The following is a 26,767-nucleotide window of genomic DNA, read 5'->3' as shown; positions in this document are numbered from 1 at the left end:
TGTTTGATTCCGTTAAAGCTGTCATTACAGGCAGTCGTGTCAAATTGACTTGTTTGTCCACGAAAATTAAAAAAAAAATCGTCCAATAAAATTTTCTTTAGTTAAGCTTAAAAAAAAAAACAAAAACTAGGAAACTTTTTTTTATTTACAAAGTGATTTAATCAAATTTTCTGTTCTGAAAAATATTGTCATCCAAATTTTTTTTTCAGTGGAAGAAAATGTATCTAACCTAGAAAAATGCGAATTTTATTAACAATTAATTATTTCATCTCTGAGTGAGTAACTTATTACTCACGGGTAGGTAATGGGTGTTACTATCTATTCGAAATAAGCATAATATAAAAGAGTCGTGGAAAAAGCATGTTTTCGAGCTTGGATGCGACCCTAATCGCATTTTGAATGCGCGCAGCACTTTTTTGCAAAAAAACCAGAACCGGACTAAATTAAGCCATAAATTTCCGCGATATAATCAAGAAACTGGCGTATTTAGTTTCGGGCCGGCGCCCCCGTAGATCGCCAATTCAACGAAACCGCGGGGGGTTTATTTTCCCAAAAAAACTCGCTTTTTCGTATTATTAACTAACCGAAAAATGGAACAAACATTTTAGCAAATTTGGTAGGGTAAAGTTTGGCAACACTGTTTCTGATTAATTCGTGGGCGCAATAAAGACAGACCGATATAGTTTTATTGACATTGACAGAAAAGGGGAGACAACATAACCAAACTAACCTCACTTTGAGTAACTTGCACAGGCTGTCACTCCGGTTTGTCTTTCAAAACAGTGTCAAGCTAGAATTATTTTAAATTTTAGAAATCATGTAAATTACTTACTCATGAACATCAATGGCAACAACGCTCTGTCAAAAGTTGTTGATGTACGTCAATTGCGGTTTGACAGTTAGATGTCTTTGTGATTTGCGGAAGGATTATGACAGTTTATTATGTCATTTTTTGAAGTCAAACAAAACTAGCCTTCGACTCGTGTAGCAAACTTCACTTTCGTGAGTAATAACTATCATTACGCACTCGTTTCGTTCGTTTTGCAGGTCTCTTGGATGCGTCACCGTGATCTGCACTTGCTCACCGTGAATCGATTCACTTACACGCCAGATCAGCGATTTTCAACGTTGCACAATCCGCAAACCGAAGATTGGACGCTTCAGTTACGTTATCCGCAGCGTCGCGACGCCGGCATTTACGAGTGTCAAGTGGGCACGACGCCCCCCATGGGCATGTCCATGTACTTGTCAGTAGTCGGTAAGTGGACGTAAATTTTAACTAACGCAATTTTTATGCTCGCGGCAACGTTGTAAAGCATCGACGTCACATTTCAACTAACCTAAGTGTGTCCTTCTCTAGCAAACGTCATTGAAACGGAAAAGCATTACTTTTGTTTTGAACCTAACCTAACCTAACCTAAGTTGAGATTATTACGTCGAATATACGACGCTAGTTAAATTTGACAATTGTCACGTGACACTCCGTTGTGTACGATTAGCGCAGTCACGTGATGAAACTGTCAGAATTTCAAATCAAATTCAGGAAACGTAAAGTTTCGTAAAAACGTCAGGATTTTTTTCCAGCAGACACGTATTCTATTCTGTCATTAAGTGTCAACTGCCAAAAGCGCTCATGAACCAATAAAGCTATAAAATATACTTAAAAAATAGCCGAACTAAATTAAAAATGTATAACAGTATTTTACACATTTACGAATCAGATATTGACGGTTTCTGAAGCAAAACTATCGGTTTGCAATGTAAGTTAGTCTGTCATTAAAGTGTCAACTGTCAAAAATTGCTATACGAACCAATAAAGCTATAAAATATACTTCAAAAGCAAAATCAGGTTAAAGAGGTTTAACAGCATTTCACACTTCTATGAACGAGATTTTGACTATTTTGGAAAGTTAGATTATCCGCTTGACATCTAGTCTAGTCTGTCATTAAAGTGACAGCTGTCAAAAATCGCTCCATGATCTAATAAAGCTATAAAACATACTAAAAAACAGCACAATCTGATTAAACAGGTATAACAGAATTTTACACTTCTATGAACGAGATTTTGACTATTTTGGATAGTTAGATTATCTGCTTGACATCTAGTCTAGTCTGTCATTAAAGTGTCAACTGTCAAAAACCGCTTCACAAACCAATAAAGTTATAAAACATACTAAAAACAGCACAATCTGGTTAAAAAGGTTTAACAGAATTTTACACCTCTATGAATTAGATGTTGACAGTTTCTGAAGCAAAACTATCTGTTTGCAATGTAGGTTAGCCTGTCATTAAAGTGACAGCTGTCAAAAATCTCTCCACGAACCAATAAAGCTATAAAATATACTTCAAAAACAGAATCAGGTTAAAGAGGTTTAACAGCATTTCACACCTCTATGGATGGGATTTTGACGGTTTCTGAAGCAAAACTATCTGTTTGCAATGTAGGTTAGTTTGTCATTAAAGTGTCAACTGTCAAAAATTGCTATACGAACCAATAAAGCTATAAAATGTACTTCAAAAGTAGAATCAGGTTAAAAAGGTTTAACAGCATTTTATACCTCTTTGAATTAGATGTTGACGGTTTCTGAAGCAAAACTATCTGTTTGCAATGTAGGTTAGTCTGTCATTTAAGTGTCAACTGTCAACAACCGCTTTACAAACCAATAAAGCTATAAAATGTACTTCACAAGCAAAATCAGGTTAAAAAGGTTTAACAGCATTTCACACCTCTATGGATGGGATTTTGACTATTTTGGAAAGTTAGATTATCCGCTTGACATCTAGTCTAGTCTGTCATTAAAGTGTCAACTGTCAAAAATTGCTATACGAACCAATAAAGCTATAAAATGTACTTCACAAGCAAAATCAGGTTAAAAAGGTTTAACAGCATTTCACACCTCTATGGATGGGATTTTGACTATTTTGGAAAGTTAGATTATCCGCTTGACATCTAGTCTAGTCTGTCATTAAAGTGACCGCTGTCAAAAATCGCTCCACGAACCAATAAAGCTATAAACTATACTTCAAAAAAGTAGAATCAGGTTAAAGAGGTTTAACAGCATTTCACACCTCTATGGATGGGATTTTGACGGTTTCTGATGCAAAACTATCTGTTTGCAATGTAGGTTAGTCTGTCATTAAAGTGTCAACTGTCAAAAATTGCTATACGAACCAATAAAGCTATAAAATGTACTTCAAAAGTAGAATCAGGTTAAAAAGGTTTAACAGCATTTCACACCTCTATGGATGGGATTTTGACGGTTTCTGAAGCAAAACTATCTGTTTGCAATGTAGGTTAGTCTGTCATTTAAGTGTCAACTGTCAAAAACCGCTTCACAAACCAATAAAGCTATAAAATGTACTTCACAAGCAAAATTAGGTTAAAAAGGTTTAACAGCATTTCACACCTCTATGGATGGGATTTTGACTATTTTGGAAAGTTAGATTATCCGCTTGACATCTAGTCTAGTCGGTCATTAAAGTGACAGATGTCAAAAATCGCTCCACGAACCAATAAAGCTATAAACTATACTTCAAAAAAGCAGAATCAGGTTAAAGAGGTTTAACAGTATTTCACACCTCTATGGATGGGATTTTGACTATTTTGGAAAGCTAGATTATTTACTTGACATCTAGTCTAGTCTGTCATTAAATTGACAGCTGTCAAAAATCGCTCCACGAACCAATAAAGCTATAAAATATACTTCAAAAGCAAAATCAGGTTAAAAAGGTTTAACAGCATTTCACACCTCTATGGATGGGATTTTGACTTGGGATTATCCGCTTGACATCTAGTCTAGTCTGTCATTAAAGTGACAGCTGTCAAAAATCGCTCCACGAACCAATAAAGCTATAAAATGTCTTCAAAAGTAGAATCAGGTTAAAATGGTTTTTTAACAGCATTTTACACTTCTTTGAATGGGGTTTTCAGCGTTTATCTAGCGTGCCGCGCCAATTTGACGTCACAATGACGTAATTTGACAGTTGGTTACCCTATATTGTTTTGTCAAATTACGTCATCGTGACGTTTGGCACTCTAGATGGAGCATCAACTCGAATCGAGTTAATAACTTGTATTGACTCGAAAACGACTAAACTGAATGTTAACATTCAATATTTTTGGAAAAAACTCTAGAAATTAATCACAAAATATACAGAGTGTTCCATTAAAAATGTAGGAGTTTTGTATGTTTTTTCCACTTTTTCCATGGTCTTTTATTTTATTTAATACCATTTTCTGGCATTTTAGCAGAAGCTATTGAATTCCAACAAAAGGTTTGACGTAGCAATTTTAGGCAGAATCTGGCAACCGCGTAAAAGATTTATTCGACTGACAAATTATTCAGAATGGACGCAATGTGGACGTTCCGGACTGGTTTAAGCGGTGTTTGATAAATAGACTCGTCACTGTATTAAATACGCCGAGAGAAACCAACCCAAAACCGTCACTAGACAAAAGAAAACGCGCAGGAAAATCCATACAACTAGAAACTAGAGCCGGTATAAGAAAATTTACATCCTTTTCTGCAGAACAAAAGGTTAATTCGACAACGGACACAAATATTTTAAACCGCCCCCTTTATAAATATGCAAAAATGCAAATCGCGAGGGGGTTGTTTGGATCCGCTTTAGAGCTTCTTCGGAAAGTCACTAGATCCGGAGGGGTGGATGATGAAAGATGTTCCCGGAAGGAGATAAACACTCAAAGGGAACGCGAACTACATTTTTAAAAGCTTCGCGAAAAAATAATTCTCCAACAATGATTCCAGTCTTATTAGAAAACAGTGGCGCACGTTTAATATCGCCCCATCAGTCAGCGAAAGCCGACGTTAATGGGGCTCCCCCCCTCTCAGTTCAGGGCCGGGCTTAACTTGTCAGTTTGTCCATTAGGTCGAAATTAGTCTAGATTTACAAGCATGAGACGTTTCTCACTTTGCATTTTGATGAATTTTGAATCCCTCGATTTGTGTGTGTCACTGTTAAAAGTGATTTATATCAAAAATGGTTTCAGTACGTTGGTGAGACTATACAGAGTGTCCGGAGAAACATTTCAATTTACTACCCCTAGTGAAAGTTGTTTCAGGTCCGTAACTGCCCAAATACCCAAATTATGAGCAAAATTATGTTCCAACTCAGTTGAATGAGTTTTCTGTTTGGTTAATCCAGCTTAAAAAATATCAGGATTAAAAAAAAATCCAGTACAGTCCTGGCTTTTTTGGGCAAAAATGCCAAAATATACAAGTCTTTAGCATGTCTGTCAAGTAAGGGAGTTATTTAAGTTCAAATAAAATTGAACATTGGTTAACTTTGAAGCCCTCTAGTGGCCAAACAATTTAACCAACTAACCTAAGTGGCCTTGTCATCGGAAAACCCATTTTATTAGCTATCCATTGACGTATACAAGTTTGTATAGTGTGGACCAGATAAGCGAGTTATTTACAATTTAATAAAACACTGCACTAAAAGAGTAAAGCAAAATTATTTAAGTTTGACGACCTCTAGCGGCCAAACCGACAAAACATACTTATTTTGACACTTGATGTTCAGATAAGTTGACAGTATAAGTATTGTATTATTTGTGACTTTGACACTTGACATGACTTTTAACATTTCTGTCAGCCAACATTGTGCTTTTTTGATACTTTGAAAATTTTGATAATATTGTTATTAATATTTTTGACAATTGTGTCATTTTGACACTTAAACATTTTAGCTTCATGACAGTCAAAATCAGTAGTGTCGTTTAAAAATTACCCCAAAAAAAAAACTTCTCCACAGTTAAACCAGGTTGATCATAAAGACACTTTTAGGTCGGTTCTGGCAGGTTAAAAATACCGACAAAACTATGGGATTTGCGTTAAAACCCAAGACCAAATCATCTCGGAAGTTTCAAACAAAACCCATCCAAGACAATACAAAAGCAATTTAGACAACGACTGTCATATTTTCCGCAGTTATGTTTAGATTAATGCACTTTATTGCGTCGAAACAGTATAGTGGAAAGTTCTCGCCGCAAGTTTTAAACAGTCATATTTCAAAACCAAAATGTAAATAAACTTCAAAACGTGTACGGGCGCACAATGCGAACTCAAAAACTTTTACGTTTGCTCAAACTTCTAATGTACTTCTTTCTAATTTTCGCCCATTTTGAATAGAGAGAGGAGTTTCCGCCTGACTGCGATTAAAGCCTCCTTGCGCCATTTTTTTTTTTTGTTTGTTGGCCGCTGACGACCCTCAAAGGCTTTGGAGCGTTCTCAAAGTTGCTTAACCAGATTCTACTTTTGATTTTGAATAATTTGACATTCTTGCAAAATTTTCGTATCTTTAACCGTTTTAGAGATATTTCATAAAAACTAGTTGCACAGGTACTTTGATCAAAACTGTCAAAACGTACACTTGACTTTTCAAAGTTGAATAAGTCCGCCATTTTTTTACTTACAGGGTGCGCAAAGTAGTCAAATTAAAGTCTTTTCAGTCCTCTTTCCTGTTATACCAGTCACTAGATTCGTTTTTGTGAAATTTATACAGGGTGTGGCAAATTACAGGGTCGTGTTTGTTTGTCTGCCTCTGATAACTCCTGAGGGCTATAGAGCGTTTTTAAAGTGACATAACCAGAATCTACGTTTGGTTTTGAATAATTTGGCATTCTTGCAAAATTTTCGTATCTTTAACCGTTTTAGAGATATTTCATAAAAACTAGTTGCACAGGTACTTTGATCAAAACTGTCAAAACGTACACTTGACTTTTCAAAGTTGAATAAGTCCGCCATTTTTTTACTTACAGGGTGCGCAAAGTAGTCAAATTAAAGTCTTTTCAGTCCTCTTTCCTGTTATACCAGTCACTAGATTCGTTTTTGTGAAATTTATACAGGGTGTGGCAAATTACAGGGTCGTGTTTGTTTGTCTGCCTCTGATAACTCCTGAGGGCTATAGAGCGTTTTTAAAGTGACATAACCAGAATCTACGTTTGGTTTTGAATAATTTGGCATTCTTGCAAAATTTTCGTATCTTTAACCGTTTTCGAGATATTTAATAAAAACTAGTTGGTCAAAACGGACATTGGAATTTTCAAAGTTGAATAGCTCCGCCATTTTTTGACTTACAGAGTGCGCAAAGTACTCAAATTAAAGTTCTTGCAGTCCTCTTTCCTGTTATACCAGTCACTGGATTCGTTTTTGTGAAATTTATACAGGGTGTGGCAAATTACAGGGTCGTCTTCGTTTGTCAGATCCTGACAACCCTCAAGTCCTTTGTAGAGTTTTCAAAGTTACATAATCGGATTCTAGGTTTGATTTTGAACAATTTGGCATTCTTGCAAAATTTTCGTATCTTTAACCGTTTTCGAGATATTTATTAAAAACTAGTTGCACAGGTACTTTGATCAAAACTGTCAAAACGTACACTTGACTTTTCAAAGTTGAATAACTCGGCCATTTTTTTACTTACAGGGTGCTCAAACCACTCAAAATAAAGTTCTTTCAGTCCTTTTTTCTGTCATACCAATATCTGGATCCGTTTTTGTGAAATTTATACAGGGTGGGGCAAATTACAGGGTCGTGTTTGTTTGTTGGCCCCTAACGACCCTCAAATGCTTTGTAGAGTTTTTAAAGTTACATAACCAGGTTCTACGTTTGATTTTGAATAATTTGACATTCTTGCAAAATTTGCGTATCTTTAACCGTTTTCGAGATATTTAATAGAAAGTAGTTGCATGATAGTTTGACCAAAACTGTCAAAACGTATAGGTACTTGACTTTTCAATGTTGAATAACTCGTCCATTTTTTTACTTACAGAGTGCGCAAACCAATTAAAATAAAGCTCTTTTTGTCCTCTTTCCTGTCATATTAGTCACTGGATACGTTTTTGTGAAATGTTTACAGGGTGGGACAAATTACAGGGTCGTGTTTATTTGTTAGCTCGTGACGACCCTCAAGTGCTTTGTAAAGTTTTCTAAGTTACATAACCAGATTCTAAGTTTGATTTTAGACAATTTGGCATTCTTGCAAAATTTTCGTAACTTTAACCGTTTTCGAGATATTTAATAAAAACTAGTTGCACAGGTACTTTGACCAAAACTGTCAAAACGTGACTTTTCAAAGTTGAATAAGTCCGCCATTTTTTTACTTACAGGGTGCGCAAACCACTCAAAATAAAGCTTTTTCTGTCCTTTTTCCTGTCATACCAATCACTGGATCCGTTTTTGTGAAATTTATACAGGGTGTGGCAAATTACAGGGTCGTGTTTGTTTGTCTGCCCCTGATAACCCCCGAGGGCCGTAGAGCGTTTTCAAAGTCCCATAACCAGATTCTACGTTTGATTTTAAATAAATTGGCATTCTTGGAAAATTTTCGTATCTTTAACCGTTTTCGAGATATTTAATAGAAACTAGTTGCATGATACTTTGACCAAAACTGTCAAAACGTATACTTGACTTTTCAATGTTGAATAACTCCGCCATTTTTTGACCTACAGAGTGCGCAAACCACTCAAAATAAAGCTCTTTTAGTCCTCTTTCCTGTTATACCAGTCAGTGAATCGATAATTGTGAAATGTATACAGGGTGGGGCAAATTACAAGGTCGTGTTTGTTTGTCAGCCCCTGACGACCCTCAAGTGCTTTGTAGAGTTTTCAAAGTTACATAACCAGATTCTAGGTTTGATTCTGAACATTTTGGCTTTCTGGCAAAATTTTCGTATCTTTAACCATTTTCGAGATATTTATTAAAAACTAGTTGCATAGGTACTTTGAGCAAAACCTTTGAAACAAACACTTGAGTTTTCAAGCCACTTTTTGACTTACAGGGTGCGCAAACCATTCAAAATAAAGCTCTTTTAGTCCTCTTTCCTGTTATACCAGTCACTGGATTCGTTTTCGAGAAATGTATACAGGGTGTGGTAAATTCGACAAACCAAAACTTGTATGTTTGCGCAAACTTCTTTCTTTCATTCAATTTGAATAGAGAATTCAGCAATTATTTCCTGCCTTTCTGGCAAAGCGTCGTTAAGGGCGTAATTTCATAGGAAAGACGATTAGCGCCCTCCCTTCGATGGCGTGAAAATCGAAAATGCACAGTCATTGGATTTGCATATGGAACGGAGATCGGTCGATTCTAGAGTGTTATCGGTCCTTATTTTGCCGCTTAAATTTACGACTCTAAAGTCCCGGGGTAAACACTGCAAAGTGCTTGCCTAGTTAGGGAAAATAGAATTTCGAATCCCATAATTAAGCGCGACATTAACTACAGTTTTGCCGGTTTAAATTGGGACGTCCTTTGTGAGTGTGTAGACCTTTGTGGGAGGTCAAAATGTACAGATCCAGTCAGGTTCATTAAATTTAGAGGACAATCACTCAAAAGTTTTGATGGTTACAGATAAATTTGTTAAATGTCAGCCATTAACACGGTTAAAAAACTCAATCTTTGTAAGGGTCATTTTTGTGTAACACAAATTACTTATTGCTGCAGAAATCCCATTAGAGTGTTGATTTGTTTCAAGCCAATTTCGTCCCTAAAGTGCTTTTATTCTTTCTTTACTAGTTTTCACTTTTTTAAAAGTTGTACGACTTAAATCACCAGAAAGTGCTTTAAGGTTGAAAGTTGATATTTTTTTAACAGCAACACCCTATATATTATTTGATTCCAAAAATACACAGTGTGTTTACATTATTTGCATTTAAACCTGCAAAAAAATAACTCTAGCTTTTTTGTTGTTGTTGCTAAAATACAGGGTGTTTCACTCATAAAATCGTTTTAAATTTCAATAAAATTTAGTTCAGTTTTTCCTTTATAAAAGGTTTATTACCTCACTCTATTCATAATGCTTTCTCTATCAGTTAATTTGTCAACACTCTGTATTTTTGATTTTGAAATTAATCCCTTAAAATTTGGTATCAAAAACCTGTTCTACCCTGTATAAAAGTATCAACATATTTCGTAAATTATTTACTAATGTATACCAAATATACAGGGTATTTTTTGTCATAATTTTTCATGTATTCATTTGTTGGGGATTTAGGAACTTTTTTATTTTGAATTTAGTTTTTTTTGGACCTACGTTTCAGTTTTTTGCAACGTTGCCAAATTGACTATTTTTCTAATTTACTACCAAATTTTTAGAAAGTTGCCAAATTAACCACTTTTCAAATTTTTTACTAAATTTGTGCAACGTTGCCACATTGATTATTTTCCTAATTTAGTTTCAATTTTTTGCAAAGTTGCAAATTTTTACAGAGTAGCTACTAAATTGACAATTTTTCAAAATTACCACTAAATTTCTGCAACGTTGCCACATTGAGTGTTGTTCAAAATCAATTTAAATTTTTTGCAACGTTGCCAAATCGACATTTCCTAATTTACTACTCAATTTTTACAGCGTAGCTACTAAATTGACGATTTTTCAAAATTACCACTAAATTTCTGCAACGTTGCTACATTGAGTGTTGTTCAAAATCAATTTCAATTTTTTGCAACGTTGCCACATTGAGCCTTTGTTCAAATTTAGTTCCAATTTTTTGTAACGTTGCCTAATTGACTATTTTTCTCATTATTACAAAAAGTGTAATTTTTCAATTTGGCGAGATACTTCTTGTAAATAATAATTTAGTGGGCTTTTAGGAGATTTGAACTTCTCAACGGGTATTTCAGTGAGTAGAGGTCTGTGATTGACCACAATAAAGCCTCCACTGTTAAGTCAAAAATATTTCGGTCACATTTTTGCTAAAACCACATTTCCAAACTATTTTCCCGTTCGGTTATTAAATTCTTATTGGTACATTGTTTTGACAGCTCCGCATGTCGCACAATAGAGCGTTTTCGGTTCCGTTTCCGGGACAAGAAGAGTAATCTGTTGTTCTATCAATAAGGCCATAAAACAGTTCCGGATGGCCGTCTCTAAACTTCCCCCATTTTATTGATATAAGTTCGGCAGTAATGGAGTTTGGGCCCAAGGCCGGGGAGAAGACAGAGTGCCCTGATCTATTTTTAATAAAACTTTCTGGGGGCACTGTGTCAGTTTTTTCTGGAGAATTACACTTTTATGGAGTTTAAACTTTGACGACATTGTTCCTGCAGGAAGAGCGAGTACTTTTTCGTGTATGGATTCGCGCGTCAAGACCTCCCATTTTGGAGGTTGATTTAGTGAGGGTCGTTTGTTGAGAAGAGGGCGCACGTTCTCCTCAATTTCCATTTTAACGGCAGGTAATCGAGAGTGCTTGATACTGAAAAATTACTATTTTGCACCCGCCTTCACTTTCCGATTCAGTGTCAGACTGAATTTGACGTTTTGTTGCCACTTTTTCTTCTCGGCAAGTTTTCGCGCTTTTTTTACTTACAGGGTGCTCAAACCACTCAAAATAAAACTCTTTCAGTCCTCTTTCCTGTCATACCAGTCACTGGATCCGTTTTTCTGAAATGTATACAGGGTGGGAAAGTTAGAAATTAGAAAAGTTAGAAAATTAAATTAGACAGCCCGAAAAATTACACAACATCAACTTCAAACTAAAACAAACTTGTACCATATTACAAAAAGGTAATTTTATCTTTTTACAGACTAGACATAATTTTAACTTATTTAAGATTAGTTATAATAAATTCTAACACCCTTTCCTAATCTTAAATAAGAATACTTATTATCTATTACAAGTACAAACACATAAATCTAATCCAACATCGTATTACATTTAAAATTTTGAAATTTCATTTTATCTAAAGGTTTGGTTAAACTATCTGCAAGCTGCTCACTACTCGGACAATAAAACAACATATACCCTGTAGTGCTTTTCCTTGAGTATATATCTCCTGCAAAATCTGAGTCACTATAAGCTAACAAATTTAAATCCTCACTATGACGTGTATATTGAATGCCCAAATTAATTGTTGAAACTAAATAACGCAAAATTCTTTTAATATTTCCTACGTCACGTTCTGAGGGTTTATCTAATTTCCTACTACAATATCCTACCGCATAAGAAATGTCTGGCCTAGTTTTATTTGAAACATATAGTAATGTACCTACTAATTCTCTGTAAGGAAAAACTTTGTTCAAACAAGTATCATCAGTGCTTGGATTATATATCATAGGAGTACTAACTGGATTCATGTTTTCCAAACCAAAATCATCCAAGATTACTTACTTTGAGAAAGTTTAATAGAATCTTTGCCTTTGCAAATCTCAATACCTAAAAAGGAAGTTGGATTTTTACGGGACACTATCTCAAAATTAATTGTTAATTTCTGAATCAAAATATTAATCTGTTCCTCATCATTTCCTAAAATTAGACCACCATCTACGTAAATCGCTAGAAATAAGGTGGAGGATTCATTTTTGAATATACATTGTTCACTTTTAAGGTGTATCAAACCAATTGATTTTAAAACAGAAGTAAAATGTTCATTCCACCTCATTGGACTTTGTTTAAGCCCATACAATGCTTTTTTTAACAAACATAAATTTACTTTCGAATAACCCTCTGGAATTTCCATAAAAATTTAATCTTTTAACTCCTAACTCTTTTCCTTCCTAATTATTAAACTATTTTTAGCAGCTAAAGCAATCAAAATTCTTAACGGAGCTGTACTTATGACTGGACTAAACATTTCCGTATAATCTATTCCCTGTTCTTGCTCAAATCCCCTAATTACTAGTCTAGCTTTATATTTATTATTTTCTTTAATTCGAAAAACCCATTTACTACTTAAAATCTTCTTACTTTTACTTCTGTCCACATACATCCAAGTTTGATTTTTCTCTAATGACTCCTTCTCTTCATTTATTGCTTCAACCCATTTGTGCTTTTCAATCCCATTTATAGCTTCGCTGTATGACAGCATTACGTACTCATTTAATCGTTGAGGCTTCTTGGTGATTCTTCCACTTCTTGTTTGAACATTATTTTCGATTTCTTCTCGGACATCAGAAACTTCTTCATTAGGTACATTTTCATTGCAGATTTCATTCATGAAATTTTCAGGTAAATATACATCTGAAACAAGTTCAATCTCTTCATTTAGGTTATCTTCCAGAAACACGGTTTTTTTAGTTGTGTTAAATTCTGGTCTAACCACTGGTTCTTTACAGATAACATCTCTGGAAGTTACGATTTTTCTATTTTTATTGTCCCACAGGCGATAACTTCCTAAAGAGTATCCAACAAAAATGTACTCATCACAACGATAATCAAGCTTCTTCGTTGGTCCCAGTCTTTTCGCATAAGCTATGCATCCAAAAATTTGTAAATTTGTTAAAACAGGTTTTTTTTCATTCACTTGAAGGACTTCTATTTAACAAATAAGTTGCAGTGTATACAGCTTCACCCCAGAAAGCCTTGTCCAAGTTTGCCTCAAATATAAGCCTTTTCCATTATGGTTCGATTTAACCTCTCAGATCGACCATTTTGCTGAGGAGAGCAGGGCACGGTATAGTCTACAATTATACCTCTAGCTTTGCACCAATCCATGAAGTTTCGATTTTTATATTCTCCTCCATTATCGCACCGTATTTTTGAGACTTTTAAATTTTGACAAGCTTCCACTTCGTGTATGTAGTTTTTAAGATTTTCAGCTGATTCACTCTTATGTCTCATTAGGTAAACTTGAGTGTAATGAGTAAAATCATCCATTATTGTCAAGAAATACCTATTGCCATCCCAGGTTTCTGGTTCAATTGGACCACACACATCACTATGTATCAGTTATAATGGTCTTGTGGCTCTGGTCCTAGTGCTGTTAAAGGGTTTACGAGTTTGCTTAGACTGTAAGCAAACTACACAATCCTTTATCTTTTGGTCACATTCTATAGTATTTAAAATCATGCCCTAGCACTAAGATGGCCTAACTTTTTATGCCACAAAACATTTTGATCCCTTCTTTCTGTCATTAAACATTTTTCTTCAGTTGACAACTTAATACAATAAAGTCCACTACTGTCCTTTTGACCTTGCAACACTGGTAGTTTATTTTTAGAAACGACCACTTTGTTTCTTGTAAATATTACCTCACCACCATTTTCAGTAATTTTATTGACCGATCATAAGTTTTTGCTTAACTCCGGAACATACAGCACATTTTCAAGAACACATTGATCTGTTTCAATGAATCCTTTACCCTCTGATGTTATAGATGAATTCTTCTTGGCTACTAAAACATCTGAACAATCTGCTTGTAATGAAGTGAACAGATTTTTATTGCTTGTCATATGCGATGAAGCTCCAGAGTCAATGAAGAAAGTTGCTGTATTTGATTCTAAATCCATATCTTCACATAGAAAAGCTATTTTGTTATGAGTTTCCTGTCGACTTTGATCTTGGCTTTGTCTGTTTCGGAAGTAACAATTGCTTTCTATATGATTTGTTTTTTTTACATATTCTACATGACCTTTTGTCACAATAACGAGAAATATGTCCCTCCTTGCCACATTTAAAACATTTTCCTCCAAGTTTTATTCTTATTTACTGGTTGTTGTAGCTGAGCTTTAAAAACCATACCTTCGGGTTCGCATTGTTTCTTCTTCTCCAATCAGTCTGTTTGAGAGATTTTCAAGTGTTTTATCACCTTGTGAAGTGGATTCCCAAGACGTAGCAAAATTTCTAAACTGATCACAGGTAATGTTGCAAGTATTTTAGATACCAACATACTGTCTGGGATATCTTGTCCAAGTACTCTCAGCCTACATGCCAAATTTTCAATTTTGCTAATGTGCATTAAAATGTCAGTTCCTTTGCTGTACGAGAAATTAAAAAAATTGTTGCATGAAATAACATTTTTCGTCTTCTGTTTGTTTCTCATATATGTTTTTAAGCTTGTCGTACATTTCTTTAGAACTTTTACAGTTAAAAATATGCATTAGTTGCTTCTTATCTATGGTTGTTATTATTATTTTCTAAGCTCGGGCGTCTTTTCTTTCAAAATCTGCTTTTTCCTTATCATCTGCCAGATCTTCCATTTTCTTTATTCCTGACACAATTTCCCATAATCCATGTGCCTTAAACAGGATTGTGACTTGAAATTTCCATATTTGATATGTTTCACTATTTGTTAATCTCTCAATCTGAGAAACGTCTTCCTCCGTCATTTTATATGAATTAGGCTGTAAAATCGATATTTTCTGTGGAAAGTGGAAAATCTCCGAAACTGAACAATCTCCGTTACAAATCTTAGTTCAGCTTCGCCAAAAGCGAAGGATTTCACCGAACAAAACTGGGCGTTACATCAAAACCGCACACTGTTTCCTCGTGGAGATATGTTAAATAAATTGACCTGCTTTGTCGCCGTTTCCATTCTTTTCCACTTTGCCTCTCTGCTCGGTTTTTAAAGCTCGCTCAAAACTGGAACAAACTTGTCCTCATCCCCGTGCGCTGATACGTCGCGTAACTTTCCACCGACGAAAATCCCCTGCTCGTCCATGTCTGATTTATCATTTTCCCCTGGAATTTATTTGGAAAGTTTTTTGACGTTTCCTAAACACCTTCACGAATGAAGGATCACCCACCTTTTTGCTGTTGCATTTTAATACAAAATGGCCTTAAATTACACGTTACTCACTAAATAACATGCAGTGTAAAGGCAAGCAATAACCGAAATTACCTCCAACGCACCTAAAATGCGATTTGTCGTTTTTCAGAACCGGTGACGGCATTACTAGGCGGTCCTGACATGTACATCAACAAGGGAAGCACCATGAATCTCACTTGCATAGTTCAGCACAGCCCTGAACCGCCACCGTCGATTTATTGGACCCACGACCAAATGGTAAGTACCGAATTTTCGTTTGGTATCAAAGTCTGCACGCCCAGAATTAGCGTAAATTGTAGTTGGTCAACCGACGCAAATGCTGCCCAGTATTTTATTTGTGGAAAAAGTGCTTAAAATAGTCATTTTCTCACTCCAAGTGGGTTTTACAGGCAATTTTGTCTCTGACTGTCTTTTCAAACTGTGTTTCTGGCAGTTTAAATTTTGACACCACTTTTCGCTCTCACTGTACCAAATTTTGTAGTGTTTTCCAGGCTATAGGATAGGAAATTTACTAAGCAATCCAAAAATGTGCTTAAAACAGCCATTTTCTCACTCCAAGTGGGTTTTACAGGCAATTTTGTCCCTGACTATCTTTTCAAACTGTTTCTGGCAGTTTAAATTTTGACACCACTTTTATCTCTGACTGCACTAAGTTTTGTAGTATTTTTTCAGTCTATCCGATAGGAAATTTAATGAGGATTCTAAAAATGTGCTTAAAACAGTCATTTTCTCACTCCAAGTGAGTTTCACAGGCGATTTTGTCCCTGACTATCCTATGAAACTGTGTTTCTGACAGTTCGAACTTTGACCCTACTTTTATCCCTGACTGTACTAAATTTTTTAGTATTTTTTTATGTCATTAGATAGGAAATTTAATGAGGATTCTAAAAATGTGCTTAAAACAGTCATTTTCTCACTCCAAGTGGGTTTTACAGGCAATTTTGTCCCTGACTATCTTTTCAAACTGTGTTTCTGGCAGTTTAAATTTTGACACCACTTTTCGCTCTCACTGTACCAAATTTTGTAGTGTTTTCCAGGCTATAGGATAGGAAATTTAATAAGGAATCCAAAAATTTGCTTAAAACAGCCATTTTCTCACTCCAAGTGGGTTTTACAAATGATTTTTTACCTGACTGTCTCTATAAACTGTGTTTTTGGCAGTTCAAATTTTGACACCACTTTTCTTCCTGACTGTACCTAATTTTGTAGTGTTTTTTTTAGGTCATTAGATAGGAAATTTAATGAGGATTCCAAAAATGTGCTTAAAACAGTAATTTTCTTACTCCAAGTGGATTTTACAGGCGATTTTGTCCCTGACTATCCTATGAAACTGTGTTTCTGACAGTTCGAACTTTGACCCTACTTTTATCCCTGACTGTACTACATTTTTTAATATTTTTTTATGTCATTGGATAGGAAATTTAATGAGGATTCTAAAATTGTGCTTAAAACAGTCATTTTCTCACTCCAAGTGGGTTTTACAGGCAATTTTGTCTCTGACTGTCCTTTCAAACTGTGTTTCTGGCAGTTTAAACTTTGACATCCATTTTGTCACTGATTGTACCAAATTTTGTAGTGTTTTTTCATGATATTGGATAGGAAATTTAATGAGGATTTCAAAAATGTGCTTAAAACAGTAATTTTCTCATTCCAAGTGGGTTTTACAGGCGATTTTGCCCCTGACTGTCCTATGAAACTGTGTTTCTGACAGTTCGAACTTTGACCCTACTTTTATCCCTGACTGTACTACATTTTTTAATATTTTTTTATGTCATTAGATAGGAAATTTAATGAGGATTCTAAAATTGTGCTTAAAACAGTCATTTTCTCACTCCAAGTGGGTTTTACAGGCAATTTTGTCTCTGACTGTCCTTTCAAACTGTGTTTCTGTCAGTTTAAATTTTGACACCACTTTTCGCTCTCACTGTACAAACTTTTGTAGTGTTTTCCAGGCTATAGGATAGGAAATTTAATAAGGAATCCAAAAATGTGCTTAAAACAGCCATTTTCTCACTCCAAGTGAGTTTTACAAATGATTTTTTACCTGACTGTCTCTATAAACTGTGTTTTTGGCAGTTCAAATTTTTAGTTTTACTTTAATAACAAGTTGTTAGTTAAGGACTTTTGCACACAACTGGCAAAATAGTTTTGACAACGTTTTCAACAGACTCGAACCAATTAAAAGATTACAACTACTTAAAACTAAAAATATATTGTCACACCCGTGTTAGTAGTTACGGTGCACACCCAGTAACCAGCATAGTCAGCAAGGTTACCATAATGGGGTCGCTGACGAATATAAAAGATGCATGATGTCTTCCCCAGAGGGAGGTCACTCACAAACTACCCAGTGTGCAGACATTTACGCAAATGTTGCTTAGGAAGTATTAGAATAAATAGTGAAACCCGTAAATATGGCAACGATGTGATGGGACCTGTAAATGTAAACTGTCATTTATTTTGATGAAATCTGGCAGTGATGCCAGTGCAGCTAAACGCAGCGATGTAAAACTTCTGGAAAATTTCAAAGTACGGTTGTTAGTTTGGAAATTTCAAATTAAAACAATCAGAAGTTTCATGAAATTTCGGAATCTTTCCGCGATTTCCTCTAAGTTTCACAAATATCTTCTAGTTTCAATAAAAACAATAAAAATTCAATGAAATCTAAGAAATTTAAAAATTTTATAAAAGTTTTTCCAATTGTTTCAGTTAAGAAAAAATTATTATCGACAAATGACAGATAAAATCTCAGTATTTTGGTATGTCATGTCATAATACTCAACTTCAAACTTTTGATTACCATAAAATAAAAAACATTCTAACCTCAACACTCATAAGTATTTGAATTTTCACGAAAATCAAGTCTATGAACTATGCGACAAGTAGAAATTTCATGAATATTTTGAAGTTTCCCTAATTTTAGGCGTTTGCTTGTTATAAAGATCGAAAATTTCATGACCACTTTGGTGAACTTTCAACTCAGTTGTATATTTCATGAAGTTTGACAGTTTTCCTGCTATAAACACTCCACTGGATGTAAACAACTTTTTTTTTTTTTTGCTCTGTTTAATGGCGTCACCAACTAGGGTATTTTGCCAGCTCGATACGAAAGAGGCTCAGATAGTCGGGCTTGTGCCCCTGAGCCCCAGATAGCTACTAAAAGTTCTAAATAATCGCTTAAAGGCACGATCCGAGCAAAAGATGTAGTCCTTCCTCGTGGAAACTATAACCGTCACTGTCACATCCACGTGGTCTTCTCCTAGGTTTTCACCCTTTCCGCCCTTTGGAAGTGCACCGCACAAGACAATTCCCCGTAGACTTTTAGGAATCGACTTTTCCACCCAGAGCTCCCACCATCTCCACTCGACCGGCTGCGGAGTTCGGTCGTCAACTTCAAATTTCTCAGAACACCGTTTCAAGAAACGTGGTTTCTTAGCGACACAAAATGGCGCCCACGAAACAGACGTGCGGTACGTTTCAAGTTGAAAATCGAACTGATGTAAACAACTTCTAAACGAAAGGATAATCGGTCTGTCATCTGTCACACGGTAGTCTCTGTGTCATAATTGACGTTTGACGGTTCACTAGGAATGGGCACTGTTACAAACACATTCAAAGTAACATCGTTTGTGTGGTTTCCGGATTGAAATATCCCTCGATAAAAGCAAAGCAAACTGATCAAGTTTCTTGGTTGTTAATAACACAAAACGACATTCAATGGCCCTAAAAAAAAAATGTTATTTTACTGCTTATTCCCGAGGGGACTAAAAATCCAATTCCACGGACGTCGACACCTTGTTTACCGGCAAAAATTGTTAGCTTCGTTCCGGATTTACATTTAAACTCTATTTTTCCGAGTAGAACTTTTTTCCGGGAACGTCGGATTTCGGTTTTTAAAAATTAATTCATCCACCCGCGGACGTTATATTTACAATTCGATACGTTTTTCCCACTTTTTTTTGACGAGAGAGGGAACGTCGCGTTTCCGATTTGAATTTACCCTGTTTGCGTGTTTATCGGGGATTAATAGTATTTGTTTGATTTTGTTTCGTTAACGATCCAGAAAATGCCCTGGTTTGACTTGATGTTTATGGTCGGAATGGAAAAATCATGTCACGTAAATACTGTCCTGGAACGAGCCATTTTGTGTTTTTTTAGTAAACAAAAAGTTTCCAAACTTATCGGACTCTCCCCTGTAATTTTTTTACCGAGTTATGGCCAAAAGTATCAACTTTTTGCTCTGAAACTGTTCGTCGGAGAGTTTTACTAGTTGACACGTTTCTAACAGATTAAGTCTGTTTGTATGTCAGAACTGTCAAAACTGTATTCATAGACCTATAGACAAGGATTAATTATGATTGTACTGCTTTTAAGCAATGTTTTATAGTTTGATAGCTTCCTGGAGTCGTGTTTGACAGTTATCTCCATTGTAACAGATGGAAGTATATCCACAATAGACAGTTACACGTCACAAATGCCTAAAAACAACTCATGAAACTATTGTCGTTTCAAGATAAGAGATACTCCCTCTGGTGATCAGTTTTGAAAACAGTTTCGGGCATTCCAGCTGTCATTTACCCGTTTGTTTACATTGATTTCGGTTAGGAATGAAGCGAGTTGTGTCAGGGATTACTCAAATGTACCGTAACATAACACACTACTTTATTGTTGAATAGGGAACTTAATAAAATACAAATTAGAGTATGATTTTTGGTCGAAAGTTCGGATTGCACGTGTAGCCAGGAAAACTCTGTCTATTCTCCTTATCTCTGTCCTCTTCCTCCTGGCGGCTGTCAGGCGTCGGAAACATGTCCGGTATGAAGTCGTTTTGATGTGAAGAATGCCTAGGAATCTTGAGAGTTCTTTGAACAAACTGGATTCGAATTGTCTCCCTCTGTCAGAAGTAATTTTGCTGGGCACTCCAAAACGTGATATCCAAGTGGAAGCGATAGTGGTTGCTGACATGTCTTTTATTGGAACAGCTTCAGGGAATCTAGTAAAACGATCAATCATGGTTAATATGTAACAGCATTCATTAGATGGTGCCAATGGACCAACTATGTCAATATGAACGTGATCGAACCTCTTGTCTGGCATTAAAATTTTCTGATGAGCTATTTTTGTGTGTCGGTTGATTTTGGAACGTTGACAGTCAACATAGCTTACTCTACAAGGCTACTTCCTTTTTGATGTTTCGCCATACGAAACGGCTAGTTAGAAGTTTGAATGTTGCCTTGATTCCTGCTGTTGAATCGGTGTTTTGCTGAAATGTAAGGGCGAAATTTGTTGTCAAGAACGTCGCAATAAAGGTGAACGTCAGTGCCTGGCATTTGTATCTGCTGAAGGTTCAAATTGGAGTCGATAAGTAGCTGATTTAACTCTGTGTCGTTGACCTGATCTGCAGCAATTATTCCATAATTAATCTGGATGTCTTCAATGCTGGAAATCTCGGTTCTAGAAAGACAGTCTGCTACAATGTTGGCTGAACCTTGAATGTGACGAATGTCAGTGGTAAATTGTCCAAATAACAGAACTGTCTGGGTGTGCACTTGCCGCTTTTCTGGTAAAAGGCGAAGGTGATTGGCTTGTGGTCAGTGAAAACAGTGAATCTGCGACCTTCTAACATGAAGTGAAAGTGTTTGATAGCAGCGTAGATGGCGAGCAGTTGGGCAGGATTCAATTTCTGGAAAAAGAAAGCCAGTGGTTGTAGCTGATTGTTGTTCTTTTGCTGCAAAGAAGCTCCTACGGCAAAATCTGATGCGTCTGTGCAAAGAATGAGTTCAGCAGAGGCTAGAGGATGTGCTAGAGACGTGACTTCAGCAAGAATTTCCTTATACCTCTCAAAAGACTGCACTGCGACATCTGTCCAAATGATTGTTTGTTGTTTTCTTTGGTTACCTTTTAGTAAATCATGTAGTGGTGCCTGAAGTTCAGCGGCCTTGGGTATAAATGATCGATAGAAGTTCAACATTCCAAGAAATCGTCGAAGTTGTTGAGTGTTGTTGGGCATGGAAAAATTCTTGATGGCCAAAAACTTTTCGTTTGTTGGTTTGATGCCGTCTGCTGAAACTTCATGGCCTAAGAAAATCACTTTACTTTGGCCAAAAACACATTTTGATGAATTGATCAAAATGCCATGTTGACACAATCTTTCGAACACAATGCGCAAATGATCTAAATGTTGATTGGCTGATTCAGAAACAATAAGGATGTCGTTGATGTAGACGAAACAGAAATCCAAGTCGCGAAAAATTTCATTCATAAACCTCTGAAAAGTTTGAGCAGCGTTTCTGAGACCAAAGGACATGTATGACTTATTCATACAGACCAAACGGTGTCTTGTGAATGTCTTCTTCTGCAATAGGTATTTGATTGTAAGCTCGGACTAAATAGTTTCTTGTTGGCTAGACCATGAGTGAAGTCCTTGATGTTGGGAATTGGATAGGAATCATGAACAGTGCGAGCATTGAGTGCACGGTAGTCCCCGCAAGGTCGCCAAGAAGTGTCCTTTTTGGGAACAAGGTGTAGAGGCAAAGACCAACTGCTTTTTGAAGGACGTATGATTCCTTGTTTCAACATGGATTGAAACTCTTCTTTGGCAATGGCAAGTCTGTCAGGTGCCAAACGTCGAGGTCTAGCTGATACAGGAGAGCCGGGGCTAGTTGTAATTGTATGGACGGTGTTGTGCTTGGTTTTGGAGTGTTCACTGCGTGGCTGAGTCAGTGATGGAAAATTTTGGAGAAGTTTGTGGTATTCTGAAAGAACAATCAAAGTTTGGATGAAAGGGCCGTAAGAATTCGCGTGATTCCCAACGGTTGATAGGCCAGTTGTCTTGTCAAAAATTGCGAGCTTCTTACTGTCTACAAGAATGTTGTAGAAAGATAAGAAATCAATCCCCAAAATTGGATGTGAAACGTCTGCCACGAGAAAAATCCAACAAAAACTTCTGCGAAGTCCAAAGTCCAAGGTGAAACTACGCTGTCCATAGGTTGAAATGTCTGTGTTGTTGGCTGCCAAAAGTTGGTAGTTAGAGCGAGGACGTCTTTCTTTAAGCAAAGCATGGGAAAAATGTAAACCTCGGCGCCGATGTCCACCAAAAAACGAATTTTTGTAGATTTGTCTGTAACAAACAAGCGGCGCGGGTGTGAAGAGGGTAGAAAGGTTACCGCTATTAGTTCTCCCCCCTTAAGTTTTCCGAGGGACTAAAAGAACATGGGCTGTTGCATTTTCTTGCTTTTTCACCAAACGTGTAGTGGTAATAGGATAATGTATTCTGGTTTGATGTTTTGTCTGTTGTCCTTGATCTGGAACGAGACTTCCTGTGACAGCAGTTGCCAGCCTCCAATCTGTCTAAACGCTTAACAATCTCGGCTAGTTGTTGATGTAGCTCCGAATCTGCGCTAGAAACTGTCCACAAAGTTTTGAGGAAATCCTCAGGAAGAGATGTTGGGGCTAAACTTTGAAGTTTTCTCAAGTATTCAGATGGCTTGAGATCGCCCATTTCCTCCTGTTGCAGAAGCTGATGAATTTTTTGGTGTTGAGATGCAGATAGCCTCTGGATGAGTTCCTGTTTGATGGTTGCATACTGATTAGTAATTGGGGGTTGAGCAATGATGTCCCGAACGAGTTGAACTTGGTTAAAATCTAGGTTAGCCACAACAATATTGTATTTGGTAATGTCATTGACTATGCCGTTTATCAGAAATTGGCTGTCCAACTGGGCAAACCAGAGCGCAGGTTCGTTGGGCCAGAAAAGTGGTACTTTCATTGAAACTCTGTCTACTACAGCAGTTGCTGGAGACACTGGTAATGGTAATGGTAAAGGAGTACCTTGTTGTTCGTTTTTTGGTCATTTTTGGTCGAAAGTTCGGATTGCACGTGTAGCCAGGAAAACTCTTTCTATTCTTCTTATCTGTCATTTTCTTGCCCTCTTCCTCCTGGCGACTGTCAGGCGTCGAAAACATGTCGTATGTCACCACAACATTTTCAACTAGTATGTTTATATCCATTTGAAATAACAATAATCAAAATTGTGTGGTCACATTTTTTCTTTCTGTCTAGTTTTTTAAAAATAAGTATTTAAAATTTAAAAACATCTAATTTGACCTATCCTGTACATACAGGGTAACTTATCTGGGACATAAAACCAATTTCTTCTTTTAAGTGTGTGTGTTGGTAATAAACTCTCTCGCACAGCAATATGGTTCAATTTTTCAAGTCGATGACGTATTCTCGGCGTTGTGGGGCCAATCGTCGGGTGCATTTGCTTTTTATATCCCAAACGCCCTTGCATTGTGACTTGGAATTCTCATATTTCGTTCTCCTCTCTGCGTGCGCGAGGAAAACTGCCTCCTCCATTCTCTCCCACATCACTTTATTTATAATAACCGGGAGAAAACTGCTCCGGGAGCGAAAGGCACGTGTCTCGGATACGTTCTCACGTTCCCGCCTTAGAGCTGGCAATTATCGTTTTCCTCTCCGCTGTTCTATTATCGCCGTTTTCCTTCGCGCAAAATTATAAAAAAAAGTGGCCGTGTTGAATGCAAATTCGTCTTTTGTCGTCGGTCAAACAAAACCGGAAAAACTTTCGAGAGGAGGAAATTCGCCATTCATTAGAGGCGACAAACCACCAAAAAGCCAGACGAGAGAAAAATAAATGAGAACGGCTGTCACGGCGCTGGAAATAAGCGCATTTATAACGGCCACCGAGACAAACAACACCTCGAAGACTGCTTTTGTGGATCAATTTACTAAAGGGGCCCCCTGTTTCCTGTTTATACGCGCTATCAAATAAATTGGCTTTTGTTGCCATAAAATAGCGATACGCGCAAAAGTCGCTGTTTTGGCTGGGCAAATCCAATCTCTGGTAAATTATGATGGTTGCCCGTTCCAACTGGAATGTTTTACGTTCAATATAAACCGAGTTGTACATTTTTTGATAACTAATTTACCCAAATGCTGCACAGGTGCAATTGAACATATTGTCACGATTATTATTATCCTGAAGATGAGATTTACTCAAATCTCCCTCACCTCCTAGTTGCATGATAATATCGTCATAACTGGCATCAGATTCACCCTGACCATTCATTCTAATAATCTAGTAAATAAAGAAAATTTAAATAAATAAGCTTGAATAAAAATTCTATTATAGGGATGCCAAGTTATTTTTAAGGTAAATAACTAAACCTACCTAACTTACTTGCTACCTAAAAATCCTGCTTCTAAATATATCATTGAAACTACAAATGTCTTTAATACAAAAAATTACAAACTACTTACAACTAATACTCTTCGTCAAAGAGTCCAAATTGTCCAAAATAAACCGTCAGTTGACCAATCTTCTTCTTTTCCGTTGAGGTGGATTTTTAACTGCAAAGGCTGTATCTCGGTAACAGCCGGGAGGCCTCCTCAAAGTCTCTCTGACAATCAACCACCATAAAAACAAAAAAAAACCTTTTTTCCCACCTTCTACATCCACGTACCACCTTTTTCAACGCCTTTGAAGTTCATCAAGTAATACTGTTAATTTTCTCAATAACTACATACAATCCTACTAAAACTAACTATAATGGTAAACACTTGACATCCCTACAAAAATGTACCTTTTCTATAGATTAAATAAATAAATTTTCTTTATTTTCTTGAAAAAAAAATCCTTATTTTCAAGACAATATCTTATTTACCAAACGTCACTTTATTTAGGTTGTATTTGTAATAGTGCCCATTCTTACTAAACGTGTTTTGATGCGGACCAAATATTTCCTATTCGGTAACAAAATGGACAATGAACCGAAACAAATCGAGCAATTAAAATGCATCCTAGTTTGGTTTTCACTCGAATAAGAAACCGTGAAACTGGGAAAAGCGAATGAGCGATACCATCAATTATCCAGACAAACACTCGTTAGGGAATCGTCGAACGTAAACCCGTCGAACCAGATGTATATAAAGTGCTCGAATAAACAGGGAGGAAAACTAGTTTATTCCGTCCTTATGTACGAATTACAAATTAAATTAAGTTCATTGCCGTTCTGGTCCATTAATCCGTTATTGATCTCGTTCGGTGATGACGTTTGGCTTTCCCGTCCGCGCTGTCTAGTTAGTAAAAGTTCCTGCAAAAATTCAGTTTTTGCCTCTAAATGTCTAGACTCGAAGGAAAAGGGTTTGAAAGGTTTAATTTCCTCGAAAAGTCAATTGGAGCAAACAAACCTTTAATCGGAATTGAAAAGTAAACTACCCTTGACCTGAAGCCACACGAATTTTGTTTTTTGGCTCACAAGACCGTTTAATAATCCAGCGAGTTTCAATAAAGCGTCAACGACTCTGTTTTTCTCCTCGTGAAAGCTTTTGCTTCGAATTTTTCGCTAAAACGCTTAATGAAATTTTAAGTGACTTCCAGTCTCGCCTTTTTTTAAATTTTTAGCATTCCTCCTACGTTGTTTTTTCTGTTTTTGCCCCCTTTTTAGAAAGTTAAGTTAATCGAGTTGCTATGAAGAGGTGTTTTGTGTTTTCTTGGCAATTGCTGAATACGTCCTAGTGTCAGGAGTAACCTAAATTTACCTTCTTAATTCTGTGGTCTCCAATCAACAGCACATAAATAACTTTTTTCCACTACTAACATAATAGTCAAGTCACTCAATATACCATTATTGAGTGACTTGAGAAATTAGTTTTCTCTACTACCTTAATGGTCATTGTTGACCTAGGTCAATAATAATATCAATGTCCATTAAGACATCTGACATATGAAATATACTTGACTTTGACAGAAACAGATAAATTAGGTTGTCCACCGCCTACTATACTAGAAAGCCTAGAAGGTGCTTGTCAAAAATTTCAATATGGCGGGAATAGTGGTGACAGTTTGTATTGTGGAAATTGAGTTTTTTGAGGATTAGATGAATTTTTACGGTTTAAAATCAAAACTTGAGGTTATTTGCGTAAGTTAGTTTTGTTTGCTGTCGTTCATAAGTTTTTCAAGCCACATTGTAACAGTAATTCAGGAAAAAGCCCAACCGTGTCAGTTTTTTACTTTCTAAAAACTGGATCTAACTCAACAGTGGTTGAACACTTTGAAGTGGGATGATTTTACTCCAACACTATACTCAAATGGTAGGTACAAGTGCTTTCTAGTACAGTAAACTTATTAGGTACTTGTTACATGCACAGGTATTTGAGTTACATTTTAAAGCATCTTTCATTATGAGAGCAACAAAAATAATTTTATTTTCAACCATGTATGTAATAACGTTATTTCT

General features: G+C 36.3%; 1 protein-coding gene and 1 long non-coding RNA gene across 2 annotated transcripts in view; one reads left to right on the top strand and one right to left on the bottom strand.

Annotated features, from left to right (window-relative positions):
* Positions 1 to 26,767, top strand: part of LOC145729618 (zwei Ig domain protein zig-8-like) — a 76,421-nt gene that overhangs the window by 23,424 nt on the left and 26,230 nt on the right. The window contains exons 3-4 of the mRNA XM_081980456.1: positions 1,048 to 1,258; positions 15,616 to 15,743. Coding sequence (XP_081836582.1) covers positions 1,048 to 1,258; positions 15,616 to 15,743 — 339 coding nt within the window. The remainder of the gene's footprint in view (positions 1 to 1,047; positions 1,259 to 15,615; positions 15,744 to 26,767) is intronic.
* LOC145729626 (uncharacterized) lies at positions 20,148 to 22,344 on the bottom strand. Its single transcript, XR_014178420.1, has 2 exons — positions 20,590 to 22,344; positions 20,148 to 20,499 (listed from the first exon to the last, which is right to left on the bottom strand). It is a non-coding gene; the product is annotated as an uncharacterized LOC145729626 (long non-coding RNA).

This window comes from Ips typographus, linkage group LG5 (genome assembly GCF_016097725.1).
Source record: "Ips typographus isolate SLU linkage group LG5, UJ_Ityp_2.0, whole genome shotgun sequence".
In the NCBI taxonomy this organism is placed as follows: domain Eukaryota; kingdom Metazoa; phylum Arthropoda; class Insecta; order Coleoptera; family Curculionidae; genus Ips; species Ips typographus.
Note: the sequence above shows the minus strand (reverse complement) of the source record. Positions and strands in the feature narration are given on the sequence as shown.